Source organism: Miniopterus schreibersii, assembly GCF_964146895.1.
Source record: "Miniopterus schreibersii genome assembly, chromosome: 19".
Classification (NCBI taxonomy): Eukaryota; Metazoa; Chordata; class Mammalia; order Chiroptera; family Miniopteridae; genus Miniopterus; species Miniopterus schreibersii.
In genome coordinates, this window is record NC_138119.1 from 14,827,847 (window position 1) to 14,850,029 (window position 22,183).

At 39.6% G+C, this 22,183-nt stretch overlaps 1 protein-coding gene across 6 annotated transcripts; it reads right to left on the reverse strand.

The window, feature by feature from the left end:
• Positions 1–653: 653 nt before the first annotated feature.
• On the reverse strand, positions 654–19,354 carry LOC308548629 (flavin-containing monooxygenase 5). 6 transcript variants are annotated; one of them, XM_081120427.1, is made up of 10 exons: positions 19,164–19,354; positions 18,652–18,827; positions 14,926–15,114; positions 11,848–12,010; positions 10,963–11,105; positions 7,489–7,688; positions 5,596–5,948; positions 4,420–4,492; positions 1,818–1,887; positions 654–1,715 (listed from the first exon to the last, which is right to left on the reverse strand). In XM_081120427.1, the coding sequence occupies exons 2-10, from the start codon at positions 18,784–18,786 to the stop codon at positions 1,542–1,544; spliced, it is 1,500 nt and encodes a 499-aa protein (XP_080976553.1). In that variant the 5' UTR covers positions 18,787–18,827; positions 19,164–19,354; the 3' UTR covers positions 654–1,541. The 6 variants fall into 6 exon arrangements, with proteins under 6 accessions (XP_080976553.1, XP_080976551.1, XP_080976552.1 ...); XM_081120425.1 differs by having other exon boundaries at positions 19,056–19,351; XM_081120426.1 differs by lacking the exon at positions 19,164–19,354 and adding an exon at positions 18,974–19,135.
• Positions 19,355–22,183: the final 2,829 nt, after the last annotated feature.

A 22,183-nucleotide genomic window follows, 5' to 3' on the forward strand; every position in this document is an offset into this window, starting at 1 on the left:
CCCAAGGGCAGAAATTGTCCAAATGTTCTCACATTTCTGGTTCTGTTATGTGTATTTATATTGGGCAAGATAATTTCTTACGTTATCCTTTAGGTTTTTCAGGTTGATCCTTTTGTCAAATAATAGGCATTGATCCCAAAATCTATTGCCCAACAGCTATTTATGACATACACCTGGCCAGTATATATAGTACCTTAATTCATGAAACTAAGTGGGCCTGATGGATAACTCTTCATTGACTTCTCTGTGGGACAAAAACAGAGAAAGACTTCTACAGATGAGAAAACAGAATCAACAGTGGCCCTGGGAATAAGATGAGTCCTTGCTTTTTGTCTCATTTGCTGTTTGTCAGAACTACACTGTATGATATAAGGGGAACTGTTATAAGTAGAATGATCTTATACTTTTCTTTTTAACTTTATTGGGGTGACATCAGTTAATAAAATTATATAGGTTTCAAGTGCACAATTCTATGATCTGTATATTGCATTGTGTGCGCACCGCCCAAAGTCAGATTTCTCCCATCACCATATATTTGACCCATATATTTGACCCCCATTACTCTTTACTACCTCCCCACCCCCCTTTTCTCTGAATGTCCCTATATTTAGTTAATACCAATTCTAATTTAATACAAATGACCTCTTCAAATACTTACTACTTAGACTTTATCTGTGAGAGGGATTGGAGGGGAGAAAGCAGGAGTGGGGGGAGAAAAACCAAATCACCTTTGTAGGTCACACTACAACAGTAGGCAGCTACTGATCACACCTCCCAAGGTAAAGTCGTGTTGGATTCTAATATGAGAACTAAGAGCTCAAAAAAAGATAGGACAGCTAATTTAAAATCTCAAGTTTTTCAACCAAGTTGAACCTTCTGACAAATGCTAGATTATTAGAATGGCCCATGTGCCTAGAAAGTTGAAAGTAGTTTCTTCATTGAGATAATAAAGACCTTTATCAAAATGACCAGCTATCAGATACACTCGTGAATAGCTAGTGAGACAAAATGTTTATGTATATATCTTAGGTATATACAGCTGTTACAAGACCATTATTTCTTTTACCCCTCAGGAAACATACACTTAATTACAATATTAAAAGCACATAGAAGATTGAGTTTCTAATAGAGAACCAAATCCTATCAGAAGCTGAGTTACAAATGCAGTCACCCATTTCTTATACAGATACTGACTTATGTTCCCCACCATAATATGTGATAACAACAAACATTTATTAAGCACCTATCATGTGTCAAGAACTCTGCTAAGGACATGAAAAGATGATTAAGAGAGTCTCTGAGCTCACTAGCCTAGGGACTGCCAAAAGGAAAACATGCTGGGTCATGAGAAGGAAGATAAGTCAATATGAATGAAAAGCTGGAATTTCATTATAGGGAAAAGATGAAAAAGGATGAATGCTTTGGGGAAAAAACAGATTTCTCGGTAATGTGAAACTAAGAGTTGTTCAACCTTGTCAGATTCTGAAGGCATCTGTAGATCCAGCTCCTCAAAGAAAACTGGAGCAATGACAATGGAACAGCTAAAAATAGGTTATAATTATAGCAAAGATAACAGCAGCCAGCATATACCTGGCCTTTGTTATTGTTGAAGTCATGGAATTCCTGCTCTCAACTACTCTCGTCGTCATAGGCTTCCTGATGCGGTCGTCTGTGGTAAGGATAGCTTTTCGAGCTCCATCCCATTTTCCAGGACCCTGTAGACGATACTGGATTGGAGTACAGGGACCCAATAATAACTGTAATGCCAACTTGGGGTCAGTGAAGGCCAGAGACAGCAAATTGGGCCTGACACCCACCAGGTCAGCAAGCTCTTCCATGGTATCTATATAGTCTACCTGAATGGTATGGCGCTGGCTCTCCACATACCTGAAACAGAGAAGACAAAAGCCATGGCCTATCAACAATTTAATTAGTTGATCAGTCACTAAATCAGTGCTTTCTAAGTATCTGTTATTGGCTCAGTATTGGTCTAGGAGCTATGGAAAATAGAGAAGAAAGATAAGACATTGTCTCTATCCTTAAGGATTTTATAATTACTGGAAAAGATAAGCTAGATACACATGAAACATAGAATATAGGACTTTTGGCAAATCATGTGGTTTTAGCCTGCTAAATAGAAATGTAGAAGAGGTAATTAAAATAGAGCTATGATATGTCCTTGAAGGATGTGGAAGATACAGATAAGCTGAGAACAAGGAGGAAAGTACTACAAGTCAGGGGAATAGCAGAGTGAAGGAATAAAGCAGGAGTGAGTATACAATGTGAGTGTAAAATACCTCTAGACATTACCTATAGTAAAGGAGGAATGTTGTGAAAAGCAAGGGTGTGTATATAGAGGCAAGTATAGCAGATCAAGATATAGAGGGTTCCGATTTTATCAGAGAGAACCTATCATGAAAATCCTCAAGTTTGGGACTCTCCTTGTTTTATGAGGGCAGCGGTAGTGGGGTCCACAGAGCACGACTTCCAATGGCCAATGTTAATTCAGAATGTTGAGAGGACCGGGGAGGACGACTTACTCCACCAGAGGAATTAACCCTCTGAATGGAGCCAGATAGGAATGATTACACCAAGTGCAGATTTGAAAAGCTAAAAGGGCTTTATAGAGGGGAAATGTGGTAATGATGATGCCAGTGTGGAAGGAGTGAGATTTAGAGAGCTAACTGAGAACTTTGTTTTACTTCCTATAATAAAAATAAAACAAAGAGTAGTGGTCCAGAAAGGAAGAGAAAAAGCCAAGTCAAATTAATTGAAATTAGATGCGCATATTAAAAGAATCCAAAACAAGCACAGGGAAAAATAATAAAAGATAAATTTGAGGTAGAACTGGTGAAATGAAATTCCACAGGAACTGATAGATTCTAAACTTTAGAAGAGAGGAAGAGAAGACAGGACAGAATTTGAGAGCTGTCCCTTATGGATGTTAGGTTGGCTCAAGGGTTTATAGACATGCATTTATCTGACAGTACTGGGTCACAGGCTATAGAATTCATGAAACTTTCACAAAGAGATTCACTAGTACCTGCCTTGTAGGGTTGTTATGAGAAGTAAAGAAACTCATACATATAAATCATTTGGTGTATATACATAGTGGACCCTCAATAAAGGGTACATTATATCCTTAGGGACTGCTCAGTCAGGTGGCCAGACAAAAATAAGTCAAAGTAAAGGGAAGAGTTGAAATAGGATATTTTAGTACCAGAAAAAGAAGGAAAGAAAGCACTCCAAGAAGGATGAGATGTTTAAAAGTGTCAGACTCAGAGAGGAAGGAAAATGAAGTTGGTCATGGGTGACCTTCAAGGGAGCAGTAGCAGGAATGACGATGCAGGGACCTTCAGAGGGAGAAAGGGTGAGAATTTAGAGCATATAATGCATAATATTTATTGCATAAGTTTGGCAGTGAAAGGAAAGAGGAGACTAGAGGACCTGGAAAGGGTATCAGGGTTAAATAAAAACTTTCTCCTCCTTCTAGGTAGGGAAGAGTTATGCTGGTTGATGAAACCAGCTGAAGAAACACATCCTTAGGCCTGGAATGATTGTGCCTCTGACTTTAACACACCACCATCAACTTCCACTTTGCCCAAATAAAAACCAGTGAATAAGCTCAGTTCTGAAAGTCAGATCACTAAACTGCTGTGTCCATCCACCCAAGCATTAGGCAGCTGGCTGATGCTACTACACTTCCAAGTCACATAGACTATTCATACCATGAGCAACTGTGACTTGAGTGGGCTCTCACATGACGACCGCCCACAAAGTGGTCTCTGCAGATTTGTAAACCTACCTGCAGATTTGGAATTGGACCATATCTACTGCTCAATTCACTGTCACTCTTCCTTTCTCTGGCAGCTCTATTAGCACTTCTAGTAATTGTTACAAAACCCATATGCTTGATTTTTCTCTCCATGTGTTTTTTCCTCCTTGACTTTTCTTTTTTAAAACTATATTTTTATTGATTTCAGAGAGAGGAAGGGAGAGGGTGAGAGAGAGAGAAACATCAGTGATGAAGGGGAGTCACTGATCGGCTGCCTCCTGCATGATCCCCAGGGCTGGGGATTGAGCCCACAGTCGGGCCATGTGCCGGGACCGGGAATCCAACCCCGATCTCCGGAATCATAGGTCGATGCTCAACCGCTGAGCCACGCCGGTTGGGCTTGACTTTTCTTATAGGTCCTAAACACAGGATTTTAAAGATTTTTTAAAGTTTGTCTCTTCTTTCCCATCCATATCTAAACGACTTGGTACTATTTCTTCATTTTATTGTCACAAATATTATTTCCTTTTCCTTCAAAATACAATCTAAATCCTTGAACTAATGCAACGAAGATAAATATAGTACAATATTGTTCTTATTAAGTAGAAAAAGTAAGTGCATACTTTCCTGAGAGAATTTCTCACCTTTTTTCAATTTTCTCTCGAGTCTTAGCTATGTCTGTTATCATTTCACTTTGTGAGGGCAATGTCTTTAGCCCTAAAGAGAAAAAACAAAAATTTAAGTGTAAAGCAACCTCAGTAGGAGCAATAATCCTATTAACAATTACTGTGTTAGGGAGAGTTCAAAGAAATACAAGATAGTTTTCTGTACTCAAGGAGGTTACACCTTCACCTGATCACCTTATCCTACCACCACCATAATATAATGATATTAATTAACATCAGTAGCTTTCTCTATCCCACTTTGTCTTTGGAAGATATTTCTCTTAACTCTGCCTTCCAACCAATAACTACTTCCTCCCTACCTTAGTCTTTCACTTGGGAAAGGAAATATGGACACAAGGAAATGATAAATGGCCTTAAGGTATATGGAAAGTGAAGTACAAAGAAAAAGAGCAGGGGGAACATACCCACAGCTGTACTCTTAATCACAAAGAAGTTTAATACCACAGGGAGAAGGAAGTAAAACATAATTTTCAATCCCGTTTCATGCCTAAAGTCCTATGGAAGATAAGCCTCATCTTCTAAACTTTTTTATTTGGTCAGAATGGAAGTAAAGCTAAGGGCAACTCATAATACCCAATCTTGACAAATACATTTAAACACTGATGAACAAACAGTTGCAATAGTATGAATTTAACATCAAGGAACTGGCTAGAGAAAGGTAGAGTAGTATTTAAGTCAACATAAACAACTCTAAGCTAAAACGATTAGCTTTTTGCCCAGATTTAGAGGGTCATTTTAGCCACACCCAGCCATAAGGTGTTACTCCATAAAATTCTGGAATCTAATGAACAAAATAAAGTGACAAACAAAATGGAACCAGAAGCATGGATACATGGGACAGACTGGCCAGTGCCTGAGGGTAGGGGAGTGTGGGTGACACGATAAAGAAGGTGAAGGGATTAGCTAAAGAATATGTACGCATACCCTATGTACACAAACTCTATTTTGGTGAAGGCTAAGGAAAGGGACGGTGAGGGTGAGTGAAGGTGGGAAAGGGTGGGGGATAAGGGGGACACCTGTAATTATGTCAACATTAAAATTTTTGATAAAAAAATAGAGAAAAAACTAAAAAGCAAGCCATAAACATAAAGATACTACCAAGTAATTGAGTAGTCAACTTGCATGGTTACCTACCTTTAAATACTTGAGTGGCCCAGCGTCCTTGGAGCTCTGAAATGGGCATAATGGCACCCAAGGGCTGGATCAAGCCTATGATTGCAAGAGTTGGCTTTTCCAGGTTAGGAGGGAAGACCCTTTTATACAGGGATACCTTGTTTTTTACTACTTTTATAGAATCTTCAAGGAAAGGAAAAGCAAAGGTATAGCCTGTGGCAAAGATAACAGCATCAATGTCATCCTCCCTGGAGCCATCTTCAAATATGGCAGCTGTCTCTGTGAATTCCTTCACATTTCCTTTCACCTTCACCAAGCCAGAAATTATACGATTTGGCAGGTCATCATTGATTGTTGGATGCTGACTCAGAGGTCTGTGAGTGGAGATAAAGACCAAGAAGAAGGAGAAATGAGAGCAATCATGGGGGCTGGGAGGGAGAGAGAAATCAGTATCACGTAAGTAAAATTCTACTTTGATGGAGATGGTTAAACAATATGCCAGTGGTCTCCCTCGTGGTCTATCCATGACATTTGGAAATGGTTTAATGTATATTGGCACAGATCAGGATCACAGAGCAGAAGTTGGACCCTGGATGGCACTAAAATGAAAGAAGTTGGAGACATGAAGGAAGAATACTTTTATTTGGAGAGTGCATGTATGGTTTCTCAAGCAAATACAGACTTTCTGCAAAACAACTGGCCTGATTTTTTTTTTAAAAAGGAGGATTAAAAAAGGAGAGACATGGCAGCTAAATGCAATGGTGTAATACTTGACAGAATCTTGGATTTAAAAATAAAAAAGCTGTATATATGTTATTGGGGCAAGTTGGTAAAATTAAATATATTAGATAATGGTATTTTATCAATGTTAAATTGCCCAAGTGTGATAATTGTATTGTGTTTAAGTAGGAGAATGCCCTTTTTCTCAGGCAATATATTCTGAGTAATTTAGGGTAAAGTGCATTAATGATTGCAACTTACTTTTTAAATGATTCAGAAAAAAATATGTATGTGTGAATGTATGTATGTAGTATGTATGATATACATGAATGGATCTATCTTTAGAGAGAGGGAGAGAGAGAAAGCAAATTTTGGAATCTAAGTGAAGGGTTTATGGGTGCTCATTATACTTATATTTTGCATCAAGTAAATCTGAACATTTAAAAAATAAAAAGTTGGAGGGAAAAAGTATTTAAAATCAGCCTCTACAAATGCTTTCAGTTTCCTTCCTTGGCTATGTGAGGACTCCCATCCTTTATGCTCGCATGGCATGCCATGCATTCATTTTATTCTATTGTCTGTCTTTTCATTAGAGTATTTAAGGTAAAATCCTCTTCTTGGATCTCCCATTTATTTCTGATGTGCTCTTGGGATAATTAGTTTCTCTAAGTGTCAATTGTTATATCTATAAAGTGGAGGGAAAACACCAATCTATAGGGCTGTGTGAGGGTTAAATGAGATAATGCATGTAACTCATTTAGTACTGTGCTTGTCTCACATTAAGTCCTCAAAAAGGTAAGGTTTTATTATTTGTATTGCTACTACTATGAGGTCTTTAGTCTCTGTATGCTCATGCCCAGTGTAACGCTTGGCTCGTAAGAGGTCCTCAATGTTTGTTGGATAATTGAATGAATGAATGATGCACTGCCCTCTACTACCAGGTTGTTGTTGGACGTCATGTAAACAGAACTAGTACCTAGGGAAATGATCAGATGGTTATTCTTTGCCAAGGAGAATCATAGATCAAAGAGTACAGATCAGCAGATCTTGGGCTTCTGTGGGAGCAAGGGAGACATCTGATCTTAGACTCTGGATTTTTTTTAATGTGTAGAGGTAGCTCTACTATTAGCCTATGTGAACAGTCCTTATTTTTGTGCTTTGGCTATAACCGCCCCAAGCCCATCCTGAACATACCTGTGTTTAGGCTTTAGGCCATACATTTCGTGGCTAAACCTTTGGTTCATCCTTTTTTCCAAATACATGTTTACTAATGATGGACCACAAATCTTCATCAAAAAACGTTTAAGTCGAGAAAAGAACATCGCATCAAAAGGATATCCATAGTCTCCTACACGATTCAAGATCCAAGCCCCTCTCCTGGTGCTGAGGAAAACCTGGGGCGGGGGAAATGGTTTGCTTTTACCATTCTCTGGTTCATAATCCCTTAAAAGTACCCAGCTTTCTTCAAGAGTAAGTTTAAACTCATTCATCTGGCTTTTCAGTGCCTGCACAATCTTTTTTTATTTCCTGCTATTTTCCTTCTCAGACACTAACTTATAATTAAATTGGCGCATTCACTGACCACGAATACGTCTTGCTTTTCACCACCATATGTCTGTCTAATGTCATTACGCCTCCCTGAAAAGCGCCTAGCCTCTTCCTTCTCCAAAGCCTATTCACTTGTTTTTGTTTTTCAATCCTCACCTGATTTCCCATTGATTTTTAGATAGAGTGGAAATGAGGGGAGACAGAGACACATCGATTGGTTGCCTCCCACGTGCACCCCCACTGGGAACGGGGAGCGGACCTGCAACCCAGGTACATGCCCTTGACCTGAACTGAACCCTCGGCCCTTTGGCGTGCAGGGCGATGCTCTAACCACTGAGATCGCCGGCCAGGGCAAGCCTATTCATTTTTAAGATCCAGATCAAGCCTGCCTCGTCCATGAAGACATTGCTGACTGTTCTGGCTGACAATTTTCTCTCCATCCTCTGAACTATCTAGCACTTACCACCTGTTCTACTCATTTAAAACCATGGAACAGTAAAGCTGAAAGCAACTTGGAGATCTTTTAATTCAAAACCCTCAGTCTCTTTTGCCTTTGACATTGGTTGCATTATTACAAAAAAACCCCTTATTTATACTTATATTGATGTTTAACTTTTTTTTTTCTTTCAACTGTGTCAAAGTGTTTAATTAGGATAGCATTTGAGGTCACCATTGGTGAGAATATATGTGTGAAGTTAAACACTTATTTTCTGTCCCTTCAACTGTTTTCTCCAGGTTGGAAGGTGTAGCCTACACATCTTTTAGTCTACTCAACTCATGATCATCATCACTTCCATTTATTGAGAATTGTGAACTGTAAGTCACTATGCTAGGTCCTTTATCTATATCTTATTTAACCAGTACAACCACCTCTTGAGGTAGGTACTGTCCCCATTTTATGGGTGAGAGGCATGGAGAAGACGCCTAACTTGCCTCAGATCATACAGCTAGTAAGTGGCAGAGCTGAATTTCCAGCGCAGGTCTTACTGACGCCAAAGTCTGTACTTAGAAAGTGTTTCATTGATTATTTCATGGAAAAACTGAAGATTGCTAGTAGAATAACAAGAAGCTGTTCAGTCTCTTTATGTGCTCTGACGGCTAAAGTCCATGGTCAGAGCTGCTAAAAGTTTGCTATTGAATTCCCTGGCAAAAGTATCACTTTCTCTACATTACAAAATTCTCTAGAGACAGTTTCAAGTTGTAAAGTATGTAAGTGCCTTGCTTTATGGTCTTTTGTCTTAGCTGTAAGTAAAACGGTAACGTGTCTACATTTAGGGATAATCATGTATTATCACACACATATATTCTCTTCACACATATATTCTCACCAACAGTGACCTTAATTTAGCGCTGTCACAATTAAGCACTTTTACATGTCACAATGGAAAGAGCAAGCATGGTCTTAGGAATCAAATAGTTTTGTGTGCAGTCTATGTAACTTTTGTTATATAAGTATATGAGTAATGTAAATGCTCAGAGCCTCAATTAAAAGGTTTCCAGTGTATAAAACAGTGACAATAATACATATAGCACAAGGTTGTTGTGAGAAATAGTGTTTTTGTAAAGGGTGTGGCATATAGTAACTACTCAATAAATGCTTAATGGCTATCATTGTACTCATTTCAATTTTCCATCTATGCCTTCTTTTAAGCAAACAGCATATTTACAAATTTGGATTTATAAGAAACAAATGTAAGGAAGATTGTTGTACAAGAAAGGAATGTTTTCTCTTCACAAAAGCATTATAACATAAGAATTCCTATAGCAAGATGTCCTTGATACACCGAAATTTATAGGTTCATTTAAAATGTTTGATTTACAAACCACTTCTCATAAGTACAATTTAACATGTAAAGCAAAAAGTCAGAACCCAGCAATTGAGTTTCTTCAGCTTGCTTTAGTGGCGTGACAGTGCTGTCCCTGCTAGGCAGACATCGTTTTGCTATGTGTTTTCCCAGACTCTGTCAGACACGGCTACCTATATCCACCCCGTCTTGGACGCTTTGTTCTTTGGCAATCTACGATTCCGCAGTGCATGGAAGGCCTAGCTCCCTTCTAACTGACCACCTGACAAGCCAATGATATTAAAGAAGGCTCAAGCCTTGGGTCCCCACAACATACCTTGCACATTCTTTTTATCATAACACCCACACACATTTTTCCTCTTTCTTGTTTCTATAGCTATTTCCTGATAAATGCTTGTTGAATTAATTCATGGAGCATCTGAAATCGCTTTTGTGGTGATAGACGGAGATATGACTGAGAACTGTTATTGAACAGAGTTTCTGAGTAGAGGTCATTTAACAAAGTTGTGGCATTAAACTTCTATTTTAAAAAAATAGTAATTTAAAACACATTTGTGGAGAAGCACAGCTTAATTAAAGTTACCAAAGAACAACCAGATATTTAACTGTTGTCAACAGTTATGATTCAATAAAGACATGAATAACAAAATATTAAAATGACATGTTTTTTCCTAGGAATTTATAATGAAGACCTTTTCTTTTCAGTTCAAAATCTATGATACAAAACCAAAAAACCTCAAGGACATAAAAATTACTTTAGAGAAAACATTCTGTGTTACCTAACTGAAATGAAAAGGCTGGTGCCCACAGATGCCTCAGTGTGGACACTTGCATACTGGTAAGCATGTCATCTTTAGAAAGATTAGACTGCTTCTTTTTTCCAGCTGTGGAGGCAAGAGGAAAATTCTCCCACCATCCTATGAGTGAAAAGCTTTCAATGACCCAGTGTGCTTTCTTCACATAAGAGCATGGAACTTCTGCTGGCCAGGACCACTTCTGAGTGCTGCTTTCTGACAAGCTCTCCCATCAATTATTTGGTCTTCCTGAAAGCTAGAGGCCCACTCTGGAGACATCTGATTGGGATTATGAGCACAGCTGTGGTCATGACCTAATTCCTTAGTGTGAGGCCAATCGAATGATGGGAATTTAACTAGCAACCTTGGCTCCATCATATCATCCATCATAACGTTGCCAATGAAACCAAGCCCTACATTTGCCATCGGCACTGATGAACTCTGGGCAGGTATCCATACTCTCTTTTGAGTCCACCTGCAGCTTTCTTGGTAAAGCAAAGTAAATAATTGTTGATTCAAACCTGCTTGGCTGTGTGGCTAATCTCCACAGCCAGATCTCCTCCAGAATTCCCAATGCCAATTACAATGACTCTCTTTCCAGTGAAACTCTCTGGATTCTTATAATCTCGACTATGGAAGTACTGTCCTTTGAACCTCTCAATTCCTGCAAGAGAGGGAAACATAATTATCAAGTGTTTATCTGATATCATTTGACAATTTTTTTTTTTTGCAGTGTGTAGAGTTTAAAATATACTCTCCATATGCTCTCCTTTTACTCAGCTGCACTTACCTTTCTGAATATTTTTGCCTATTTCCCCCCATAGCCTCAGGGCAGAACCTTGAGACTCCCTTATCATAAACAGTCCACTTCACTCAGGATCTGTTTGTATTTTGGACTTGTAGACTCAGATATACAAATGGCTTCAGGAAATCTCCATTCTCTTTTGTCTCTCATCCTCTTTAAATACCTACTCCCATTTCAATTGGAGCATATATTTTTATAAACTCTAGAATATACATAGACTGCTCTTGTGCCTAAAAGTCCAGACCCAGAACTGTAATAAATTCTTTCCTTAAGCTTTAATTTCTTCCTTATAAACTCCATTTGTTTCCTTGATTGCTGAAAATCCTTACTCAACCTAATGCATATCAACTCCATGTTTTTCCTTTTGATCCTTAGAAAAACTAAAGTCATTTTGAAACTAAATATAGAGCTCTCTAACTTTCCTCTAGTCTCCAAAATTACCATATGTCTACCTCCCAGCATCTTTCAGGAGAACATGCAGAATTAGGATAAGCCTTATTTCATCCCAAGGTAAAAATGACTAAGACTGAAATTCCCCCATTCCTCAGGGGTCAGGTCACAGGTATGGTTTGAGGGTCTTTCTTCCTGGTAGGATACTCACCAGGGAAGCTTTGCAAGGGCAAGTGAGCATTGGTATGATGGCCGGTGCAAACCATGACTCCATCAAAGACACCCACTTCCTTTTTCCCTTCGGATTCTGTGACTACCTCCCATTGGCCTGAAGTGGAGAAATCAGGCCGCTTTTTCACACTGCACACAGTAGTCTGAAAAAGAGAGTGACAGCTACAGGCGATGGTAACCACAGCCGCTACAGTGGACATGTTACCTGACGTGACTCTCCTTGCAGAGTGTGACACAAAGGGCTGATCTCACACAAGAGAGCTCATGCAGGAACATCTGATTTCCATACTCCACAAGTAAGAACATTTTTGTGAGATGTGATCAGAGTGAGAAAACTTCCATGAGACCGGCTAAATAAAATAGAGTTAGTAAGCTAATGATGCAGTCTTCTCTGCTTCCAGAAAAGGGCACATTACTAGTTCTCTTGGAACATGCCCTAAGTCAGCGATTTTCAACTGGTGTGCCACAAGAATTTTTAAAACATACAATACCTGACTATTTAGTGAGGGGTGCTGACCTCTCTTCCCTTAGGCTGTCAACTAAAAAAATGGCAACAGCCAACACAAGAATAGCTGGCCGGTGTGAATGAATCAAGATTATACCTTTTTTTTGGTCAGATTGGCAAAAAATATATTTTTTGATGTGCCGCAGAATTTTAGTAATTATTTTATATGTGCCATGAGATGAAAAAGGTTGAAAATCACTATCCTAAGACAATGCGACCCTTGAATAAAGCCTGGGCTTCTCCTGGGCTTCTAAGATACTCTATGCACTAAATGCCTACTCCTCCCCTGACCCCCAAACATCCTGAGACCCTCTGATGTCTTCTTACCACCTAGTCCTATTCTCATTGTCTAGCCTTAAACATGTGACTGAGCTATAGAGCTCCCATTCCTAGTAGAGTAAAAAAAAATTTCAGTAGCTTGTTTACATAAAAAAATTTTCTCTAAATGAAACTCCCTTTGGCTCCCACAAACACCTAACTCACAAATAACTATAAAAGTAGTTGTGAGATGGGATAGTCAATGGTATAATTTTTTGTTTTAAAAAATAATATATAAAATGGGTTACTCTACCCAGCTTAAGGAAACATTAAGAATGTGTTCGGGCCAGCTGGCGAAGCTCAGCAGTTGAGCATCGACCAGTGATCCAGAAGATCAAGGTTGGATTCCCGGTCAGGGCACATGCCTGGGTTGCAGGCTCGATCCCCAGCAGGGGGCATGCAGGAGGCAGCCAATCAATGACTCTGTCTCATTACTGATGTTTCTCTCTCTCCCCCTCTCCCTTCCTCTGAAATCAATAAAAATATATATTTTTAAAAAAAGCGTTCCTACGTGCTTCCAGGTTCTGTGGCCATAATATCTCAGTGGACTAATAGAAACACAACACCTTTATACTCTAGCCGTCCTGCATGATTTATAGTCCTTGCTTTTATACAGGCCGGTGCCTCTGTCTGGATCACCCTTTTATACCTTCTTCATTTGCCTGATTCCTGCTCACCCTTCAACCTTGACTTTAGATATTTTCTCCTCTAGGAGAATTTCCCTGGTGCCTGATGCCTCATGCCCAGATGGGTTAAGCATCCCTCCTCTGAGCTGCAATATATAGATCTCTATAACATTTATCACTCTCTAATGCTTATAAAAAAAAAAAGTAAACAGAAACCTCATTTAAATGCAGTGCCCTATGTCATTCACGAAGCATAACATGGAGAACTCCTTGTAACCACCCTCGCAACTTCTTCCGCTGCTCTATAGAAGAGCTCCTGCTCCTTTGTTTTAGCAGACTTGCATGTGGCCCACATGGCCGCATGTTCCGGATTGCAAGTCTTTGTTGTACCTGAATAAACCCATTTTGCTGGAGAAATAGCTGGCTGACTTTTTGTCTAAGGTTAACATTTAAAAATTTTTATTACTTATATTTATAATAAACTACACTTCCTTTTTTCTATATCTTAACTAGATTATGAAATCACTGCGTTTTGTTTTGTTCTGTTTTTGTCTTTGCATCGTCACTACTTAGAATGGTAACAAACTTGTTCGATAAGTGTTTACAGAAGTGAAAAGTACTACTGGGCTGGAAATGATTTGCTTTGGAAGTTGTCACCGGATATTAATGTTTTATTATTGTTGTTAAACAGAAAAAGGCATGATTTAGCAGAACGATCAGGAAGTAGAAGGACAGTGGGTGTAGGGGAATTGAATCAAGGTGGTCCAAAGGTACGCATTTCCAGTTATAAGATAAATAAGTACTGGGGATGTAATGTACTTCATGTAACTATAGCTAACAATGCTGTATGGTATATTTGAAAGTTGTTAAGAGAGTAGGTCCTAAGACTTTTTTTCCATCACCGAAAATACTCTTTTATGGCCATGGCTAAAAATGATAGAAAAGTATGGAAGGCTTTACAGCAGGAAGAAATCATTTAAGTAAGTGATCTAGTACAATCATCTTGTTTTACAGAAAAGAAAATGAAGACACGTGGAAGTTGAGCAACTTACTTGTCTGAGGTCACAAGTTGATTAGTAAGAGAACAGACTAGAATTCAAGTTTTTGTTGCCCAATTCAGTGTTCTTCCCTCTTTACTAGTTAACTTCATTGCTTTCTCAGCAACTTCCCAATAACTGCTTCCCTGGGTTGTTGTGATCACATAAAATAATGCATTGGAAAATACTTCAGAAAGCATGAAAGGGCTAAGCACTAGTGGACAAGTTGTGGAACCGGAGGGTTTTAAAGTTCCCATACCTGTCAGTTCCCCTCTCTCACTGGGAAGACATTCCCCTTCATTTGTTTCATTGCAATCAAATACTATAAAATGAAGGCAATGAAAACATTCTGGCAGGTGGCTTCCTGGAGCTGTAGTCAAAAACATATAAAAGAGGAGCTTTTCTGTGAATTTTAGGAACAGACAAGACAAAGAGTGAAGTCTCTGTCTAGAAAGGATAGATACATGTTCTATCAAACCAGTATTTACACGTAAGCACTGGTAAATGAAGTCACATTATTCATTTATTTGACAAACAACTTCAAACACAAAGATACCCACAAAATTCCCTACCTTCAGTCGGATATACTTTAGAAGGTCAAATTCTTTGGCATACATCCTGAAATACTCCAGGACCTGGGAGTTGTGCATGAAGTTAGGAAAATGCTCTGGGATGGGATAGTCACTGAAGCACATCATCTCCTTAGAAGTGTTGATGATCACTGATTTGTAAATACTGGCTCTTCCTTCTTCAGGATTTGCCTGCAGGAAATAAGAAGCATTCAAAGCCACTTGTGAATGAACTTCATGGTTTATAAACAGCCAATAAACACTTCAAAAAGCTTTCTGAAAGAAATGCCATTTTAAAAAATGTTACCCCCCCACACACACACACACATCTCCCAGTATTTGCTCCCTTATGTAGTCTCTTCCCCTTGAATCTGAGCTGTCTTTGTGACTTGCTTGTGGCCAACAACATGCAGTTGGAATGATACCGAATGGCTTCCAAAACTGTCCTAAGTAGCCTGGCAGCCACAAGAACGGTCTTGTGTTTCTAGGTCTCTTAGAAAGCTTGCTCTTGTGGAAGTTAGCAGCCATGCAGAAAGTCCAACTACTCTGAGACTACCACACTGTGAGGAAGCCCAAGCTAATTACATGAACAGAATGTATGAGATAGCTATGCAGTCAGCTCCCAGAAATTCTAGTTATCCCACATGAAGTTCTAAACATGTGAGCAAAGAAACCATAGCAGATGTTCAGTCTCAGTTGCGAGCTGATTGCAATGACCTGAAATTCCAAGTGAGAACTGCCCGTTTGAATAATGGTCTTAACTATTTTATATATTTCAAAGCCAAGGTAAGTTTCAAGGGTTTTCATATACTTAGGAGCTTGCTCTTCAGGAATCATTGTACCAACTTAGATTCTTCCAGTATATATCCCCATTTTACCTCATTTTTACTAATTTAAAAGATTACTCAGTGTTAGCAAAAATGGGATGAAATTGGACCTTATGCTGGAGAAAGTGTAAGTTAGTAGAATGTACTTTCCCACCATCAGTCTTACTTACCTAACATTAGTGACGAGATCAAGAATAGATTGAAATTAATATTTTGAGAATTTGTATATATAGTAGTTCCCCCTTACCTGCTTTCTGTGGTTTTAGTTATTCAAGGTCAACTGCAGTCTGAAAATATTAAATAGTAAATTCCAGAAATAAACAATTTCTACGTTTTAAATTTTGGGTCGTTCTGAGTAGCATGATGAAATCTCATTCTGTCCTCTGACATGCCCATGGCATGAATCATCCCCTATTCTAGCATATCCATGTTGTTTATGTTCCCTGCAAGTTATCACTTGTAGCCGTCCTGGTTGTCAGATGGACTGTCAGCAGTATCACAGTGCTTGTGTTCAAGGAACCCTATTTTTCTTATTAATGGCCCCAACGTGCAAGAGTAGTGATGTTGGCAATTCCAATATGTCAAAGAGAAGCCGTAAAGTGATTTTTTTTTATGTGTAAAGTTAAGTACAATACAATAAGGTATTTTGAAAGAGGGACCACATTTGTATAATTTTTTTACAGTATAATTGTTCTACTTTATTCTTAGTTATAGTTGTTAATCTCTTCTGTGCCTAATTTATAAATTGAATTTTATCATAGGTATATATGTATAGGAAAAAACATAATATATATAGGGCTTCGTACTATCCATGGTTTCAGGCACCACTGGGGATCCTTAAATGTATTGGCAGTGGGTAAGGAGGGATTATTATTACTGTAAAGTTTCAGCAATAACAAGAAGGAAGCAAGCGGTCAACTCTACTCCTGTTTGGCAGATGGAATAGAGAAAGAGGAATAGAGATAAGAAAATGCAAGTGATGGTATTTGAGAAGAAAAAGTACACATTGAAGCCTGGCCCGCAAGGCTCAGAGGTTGAGCATCGACCTACGATCCTAGAGATCAAGGTTTGATTCCCAGTCAGGGCACATGCCTGGGTTGCGGGCTCGATTCCCAGTTGGGGGCGTGTAGGAGGCAGCTGATCAATGACTCTCTCGTCATTGATGTTTCTATCTCTCTCTCTCTTTCACTTCCTCTCTCTGAAATCAATAAAGATATATTAAAAAAAGAAAAAAGAATAGATACTGAACCCCTGGGACCTGTCAGAAAAGAATAGATATTTCTGACATATACCTCTGTATGACATACAATAGACGCAGATGTGGTCTGAACATAAGTCAGAGAGTTATGAAGAAATAGAGCTTGTTTATTTTCAAGGACGTAGTTGATAAAGTCTTGAAATTTTACCAAGAGTATAATCAGAAAAATCTCCAACTTAGGTCTTTAACAGAGAATAGGTTAAACCACTTTGGAGCGAAAAGTCAGGCGCCTGATAATCAGGCTGGACGATGGACCCTGGGATGGTGATTTCACACCTGGCCAGTAGCTGCTCAACCTGGTAAGGTTGTGTGGAACCCACTCCAGGCCTACTCGGTAATAACCGACATGTAGCACTTACTGTGCAACTGGCACCGTGTCATATATTATTAATGAAAGACACAATTATTCATGCACTTAATCCCCACAATAACTCTATGACATGTGTACTATTACTACTTCCTTCTTAAAGATGAAGAAATAGAGGTACAGAGAGGTTTACTGATTTTCTCCAATATCACACTGCTGAATGATGCAGACACAGGATTTGAATCAAGACTGCTGTCAACCTCTACATTAAGCTGTGGCTGGATTTCAAAAATAGAATTTTCTGTTGATTACTAAATACTAATTAACAGCCTTTTCAGCCCACGCCCAAGACTGATTATGACAGAGGTGGGGGCTGGTTTGCTACGGGGTATCTACCCATTAACTAAATAAGGACTGTTGTTAAATAGAGTTAGTCCCCAAAGAGAGAGCCAAGATGCAAAAGGACTGTTCTGCTCTTCAACTAAGGAATGCTATGAAGCCACTTTTAAGTAGCTGGTCAACACTGTTAGTTTACAGAAAATATGAAACATATTTGGATACCCCAATACCATTCACTGGTTTAGAAAGTGAGTTTAAAAGCAAAACCAGTGCATGTCACTTTGATATCAGGAAAGGAGGTTAATACTCTTTGGCTTATAATAACCTTAACTATCAATCATTTACGTAGGTGATACCTTAACTGTTATGAACAAGTTAAGGGGCTGGGTATGCATATTAAAGCAACTTGACTTTGAAACTGAGTATTTGCAAAGTCAAGAAAATCCAGTTGCAGGTGTCCTCTGCCTTCTTTTGCAGACAGGGCTTTGAACTACTGAGTTGATTTCTCAAGTGATGTAAAAGCTCAAAGGAAAGAAGGTGGCAGATAAGATTAAAGAGGGAATCCCTGGAAGGAGTTGTAAGCAGGTAATCTATGGCACTTACCTATTAATTTGGACCAGGAGCAAACACTCTAAGTTTTCTAACTACTTTACAGTTTCTGTTTGTTATTTTGTTTCTGCCTCACACCACCAAGTGTAACCCTCTTCTGGATAGCAGCAAAACTCAATAATGAAAATGATCTCTGCTCTATTTTCCTGGACACCAATAAAGGAAAAACAAATGATACCTGTATTCCATTCTGCTGTCCGCCTAGGGAAAGAGGGACCTATACAGACGTGATGGCTGCTAAGAAGAGGTCAGCAGGCCAAATTCTAGCAGCTTTAATCACTGTCAAGTCCATCATATTTCCTGACACAAGATAAAGTATCTGATATATAATGTCTCATGCACCTACTTACAGTGAGGGTTCCAAAAGTAGTATTAACCAGGAGATTTACCTGGAACCTCCAGAGCCCTCCGATGTCATCAGTCCTTTCAAAGCAGACAGGCTCCAAGCCTTCATCTAGGCAGCACTTGATAGAGGTCAGCCCGCTCACACCTCCTCCAATCACGGCAATTCTTTTGTTGGTCATGGTTTCCAGATCTTCACAGGGCTAGGTCTACCCAATCTGTCCTAAAGAATGGATGATAAAAGACAGAAAGCACATATCAGTTGACACCTTTCAAGAAAAGACCTTGGCTGACACATCCAAAGAAATCCTGCAACAGGTGTCTTTGGGGAGGCCAGATTCTGGTTTCTTCTTAGCTATATGGACTCACTGCACGCGAGGGAGAGGGGAGCCCTGTGCCTCCAAGCTGAGGCCCAGAGCTGAGACTCTGCTGTCAGACCCGATCTCACGACCTTTCCTACAGCACCCGGCTGCCGTCTGATCTGTCAGCTGCAATCCCTAAACTGCTCTGCGCTTCTGACTGCTCCCGAAGACCGGTAAAGCAACAAAGTGCTAATCACAGCAACAGCCGATGGGGCGGGGCTGTGGCGGGGCGACTCTTTCAGCCAACGCTCGGCCTCGGAGAAGTATAGGTGGGCGGAACCCGCTTTGGGCAGAAAAAAAGGAATCCTGCCACTTTTGTGTCTTTCAGCCGCACTCTGGAACATTCTCTGGAGCTAGGCCTTCTATCTCCGTCGTCCCCACACCCACTGGGAACTTCCTGGTTTTCATCTTAAAGTGACAAACTTCTGCTGGCAAAGCGAAACTGTCAACCACACCAAAGCAAGTCTTGAGCCATCAGCTTAAGTGGAGAACCACAACCCCTCAGATCTATTAAAACAGGCCCTGGTCCCTAGTCTGCTCCTCCCACCCCCGCACCCCCTTAACCCCTACCTCAGAGGTTCGATCTTTGGTTCTATGTACTGGTGGAAGTTTACTTTAAAATACCCACGCACTGAGCTGGGTGCTGGCCTACAGTGAGGAATAGATCACGGTTCCTACTTACAGGAGCTTATAGTTTAGTGGAGAAGACCAAAGCACAGTCTGAGAATTTCAGTAAGATAAAAATACTTTTTAAAAGTGTATTTCTCTTACTGCCATAACATATGGACTTAAAACCACAAAATATCCACTTTTAAAATGTAACTTTTAAAATGTAACATATCCACTTTTAAAATGTCTGGCACAAGAACAGACATATCTATCAGTGGAACAGAACAGAGAACTCAGAAATTGACCCATGCAATTATGGTCAATTAATATTTGACCAAGGAGGCAAGAATGTCCAAATGAAGTAAAGACAGTCTTTTCAATAAATGGTCTTGGGAAAATTGGACAGATACATGCAAAAAAGTGAGACCTGACCACCAACTTACACCATACACAAAAGTAAATTCAAAATGGATAAAACACTTAAATGTAAGACATGAAACCATAAAAATCTTAGAGGAAAACATAGGCAGCAAAATCTCAGACATCTCTCATAGCAATATGTTTGCTGAGAAACTAAGGAGAAAATAAACAGATGGGACTGCATCAAAATAAAAAGCTTCTGCACAGCAAAAGAAACCATCAACAAAACGAAAAGGGAGCCCACTGTATGGGAGAACATATTTGCCAACGACACATCGGATAAAGGGATAATATCCAAAATATATAAGGAACTCATACAACTTAACCAAAGGAATACAAACAATCCAATTAAAAAATGGGCAAAGGACCTAAGTAGAAACTTCTCCAAAGAGGACATACAAATGGCTAAGAGACAGATGAAAAAATACCCAATTTTGCTAATCATCAGAGAGATGGAAATTAAAACCACAATGAGGTATCACTTCACACCTGTCAGAATGGCTCCATCAACAAATCAACAAACTACAAGTGCTGGCGAGGTTGTGAAGAAAAGGGCACCCTAGCACACTGCTGGTGGAAATGCAGACTGGTGCAGCCACTATGGAAAGCAGTATGGAGGTTCCTCAAAAGATTAAAAATTGACCTGCCATTTGACCCAGTGATCCCACTTCTAGGAATATATCCTAAGGAACCCGAAACACCAATCACAAAGAACTTATGCACCCTTATGTTCACAGCAGTGCAATTTACAATAGCTAAGATCTGGAAACCGCCCAAATGCCCATCAGTAGATGAGTGGATAAAAAAGCTGTGGCACATTTACACTATGGAATACTATGCAGCTGTAAAGAGGAAGGATCTTTTATCCTTTGGCACAGCATGGAGGGAACTAGAAAGTATTATGCTAAGTGAAATAAGCCAGTCAAAAAAAGACAAGTAGCACATGATCTCACATGTGAAATATAATAAACAAAATAAACTGATGAACAAAGTGGGTCCAGAGACATAGAAACATGGAACAGACTGAGAGATCTCAGAGGGAAGGTGGGAAGGGGTATGAGAGTGGGGAGAGATTAATCAAAGAACTTATATGTTTATAAGCATAACCCATGGACACAGACATTGATATGGGGAAAGCCTGGGGGTGGGATGGATGTGGGGTGGAGGGGATCAGTGGGGATAAAAAGGGGACATCTGTAATATTCTCAACAATAGAGATAAATTTAAAAAATAAAATAAAAGGTAACTTAAAATTTTCAAGTATAAAATCATACAGAAAAACCCAATATAACAGATATAGGATTTCACTCACTGGGTCACTATCAGAGCCCATCCAACCCAGGAGTCTGTTTGTTTGTTTGTTTGTGTTTTGTTAATGAGTTTGGGGTCCCTTAGTCAAGGAAAATAACCCATGGATGGGAGTACAATGCCTTGAAAGAGGTGGGGCACTCTTTCTCGGGAACTGTGGGCAAGAGCAAGTTTGATGGAGGATTAGAAGTGGAACCTCAAGCCCAGCCAGGCATGGCTCAGTGGTTGAGCATCGACCTAGGATCCAGAAGATTGCAGTTCAATTCTCATCAGGGCATATGCCCGAGTTGTGGGATCAATCCCCAGTAGGGGGCCTGCAGGAGGCAGCTGATCAATGATGACTCTCTCATCATTGATATTTTTATCTCTCTCTCTCCCTCTCCCTCCCTCTCTCTGAAATCAATAAAAATATATTTTTAAAAAAGAAGTGGCCCCGCCAGGCGTGGCTCAGTGGTTGAGCATTTACCTAGGATCCAGGAAATTGGGGTTCGATTCCTGGTCAGGGCACATGCCTGGGTTGCCAGCTAGATCCCCAGTAGGGGTCGTACAGGAGGCAGCTGATCATTGACTCTCTTATCATTGATGTTTCTATCTCTCTCCCTCTCCTTTCCTCTCTCTGAAATCAATAAAGACATATTAAAAAAAAAGAAAAAAAGAAGTGGAACTTCAAAAAACAGTGTGGTTGACTGGGGTTGCATATCTGACCTTTTAGAAAAGTCAAGGGATAAAGGAAATAAGTATAGGGACTAGAGTTGGCTCAGAGTTGGTGTTTGGGATTAGCTAACTGGATATACTACCTTTCTGTTCAAGTGGAACACTTACTTAAAAAATGGTTTGGTTCACCAGTAATATATTTTGACAGGGGTTGTTGGAAAGATAA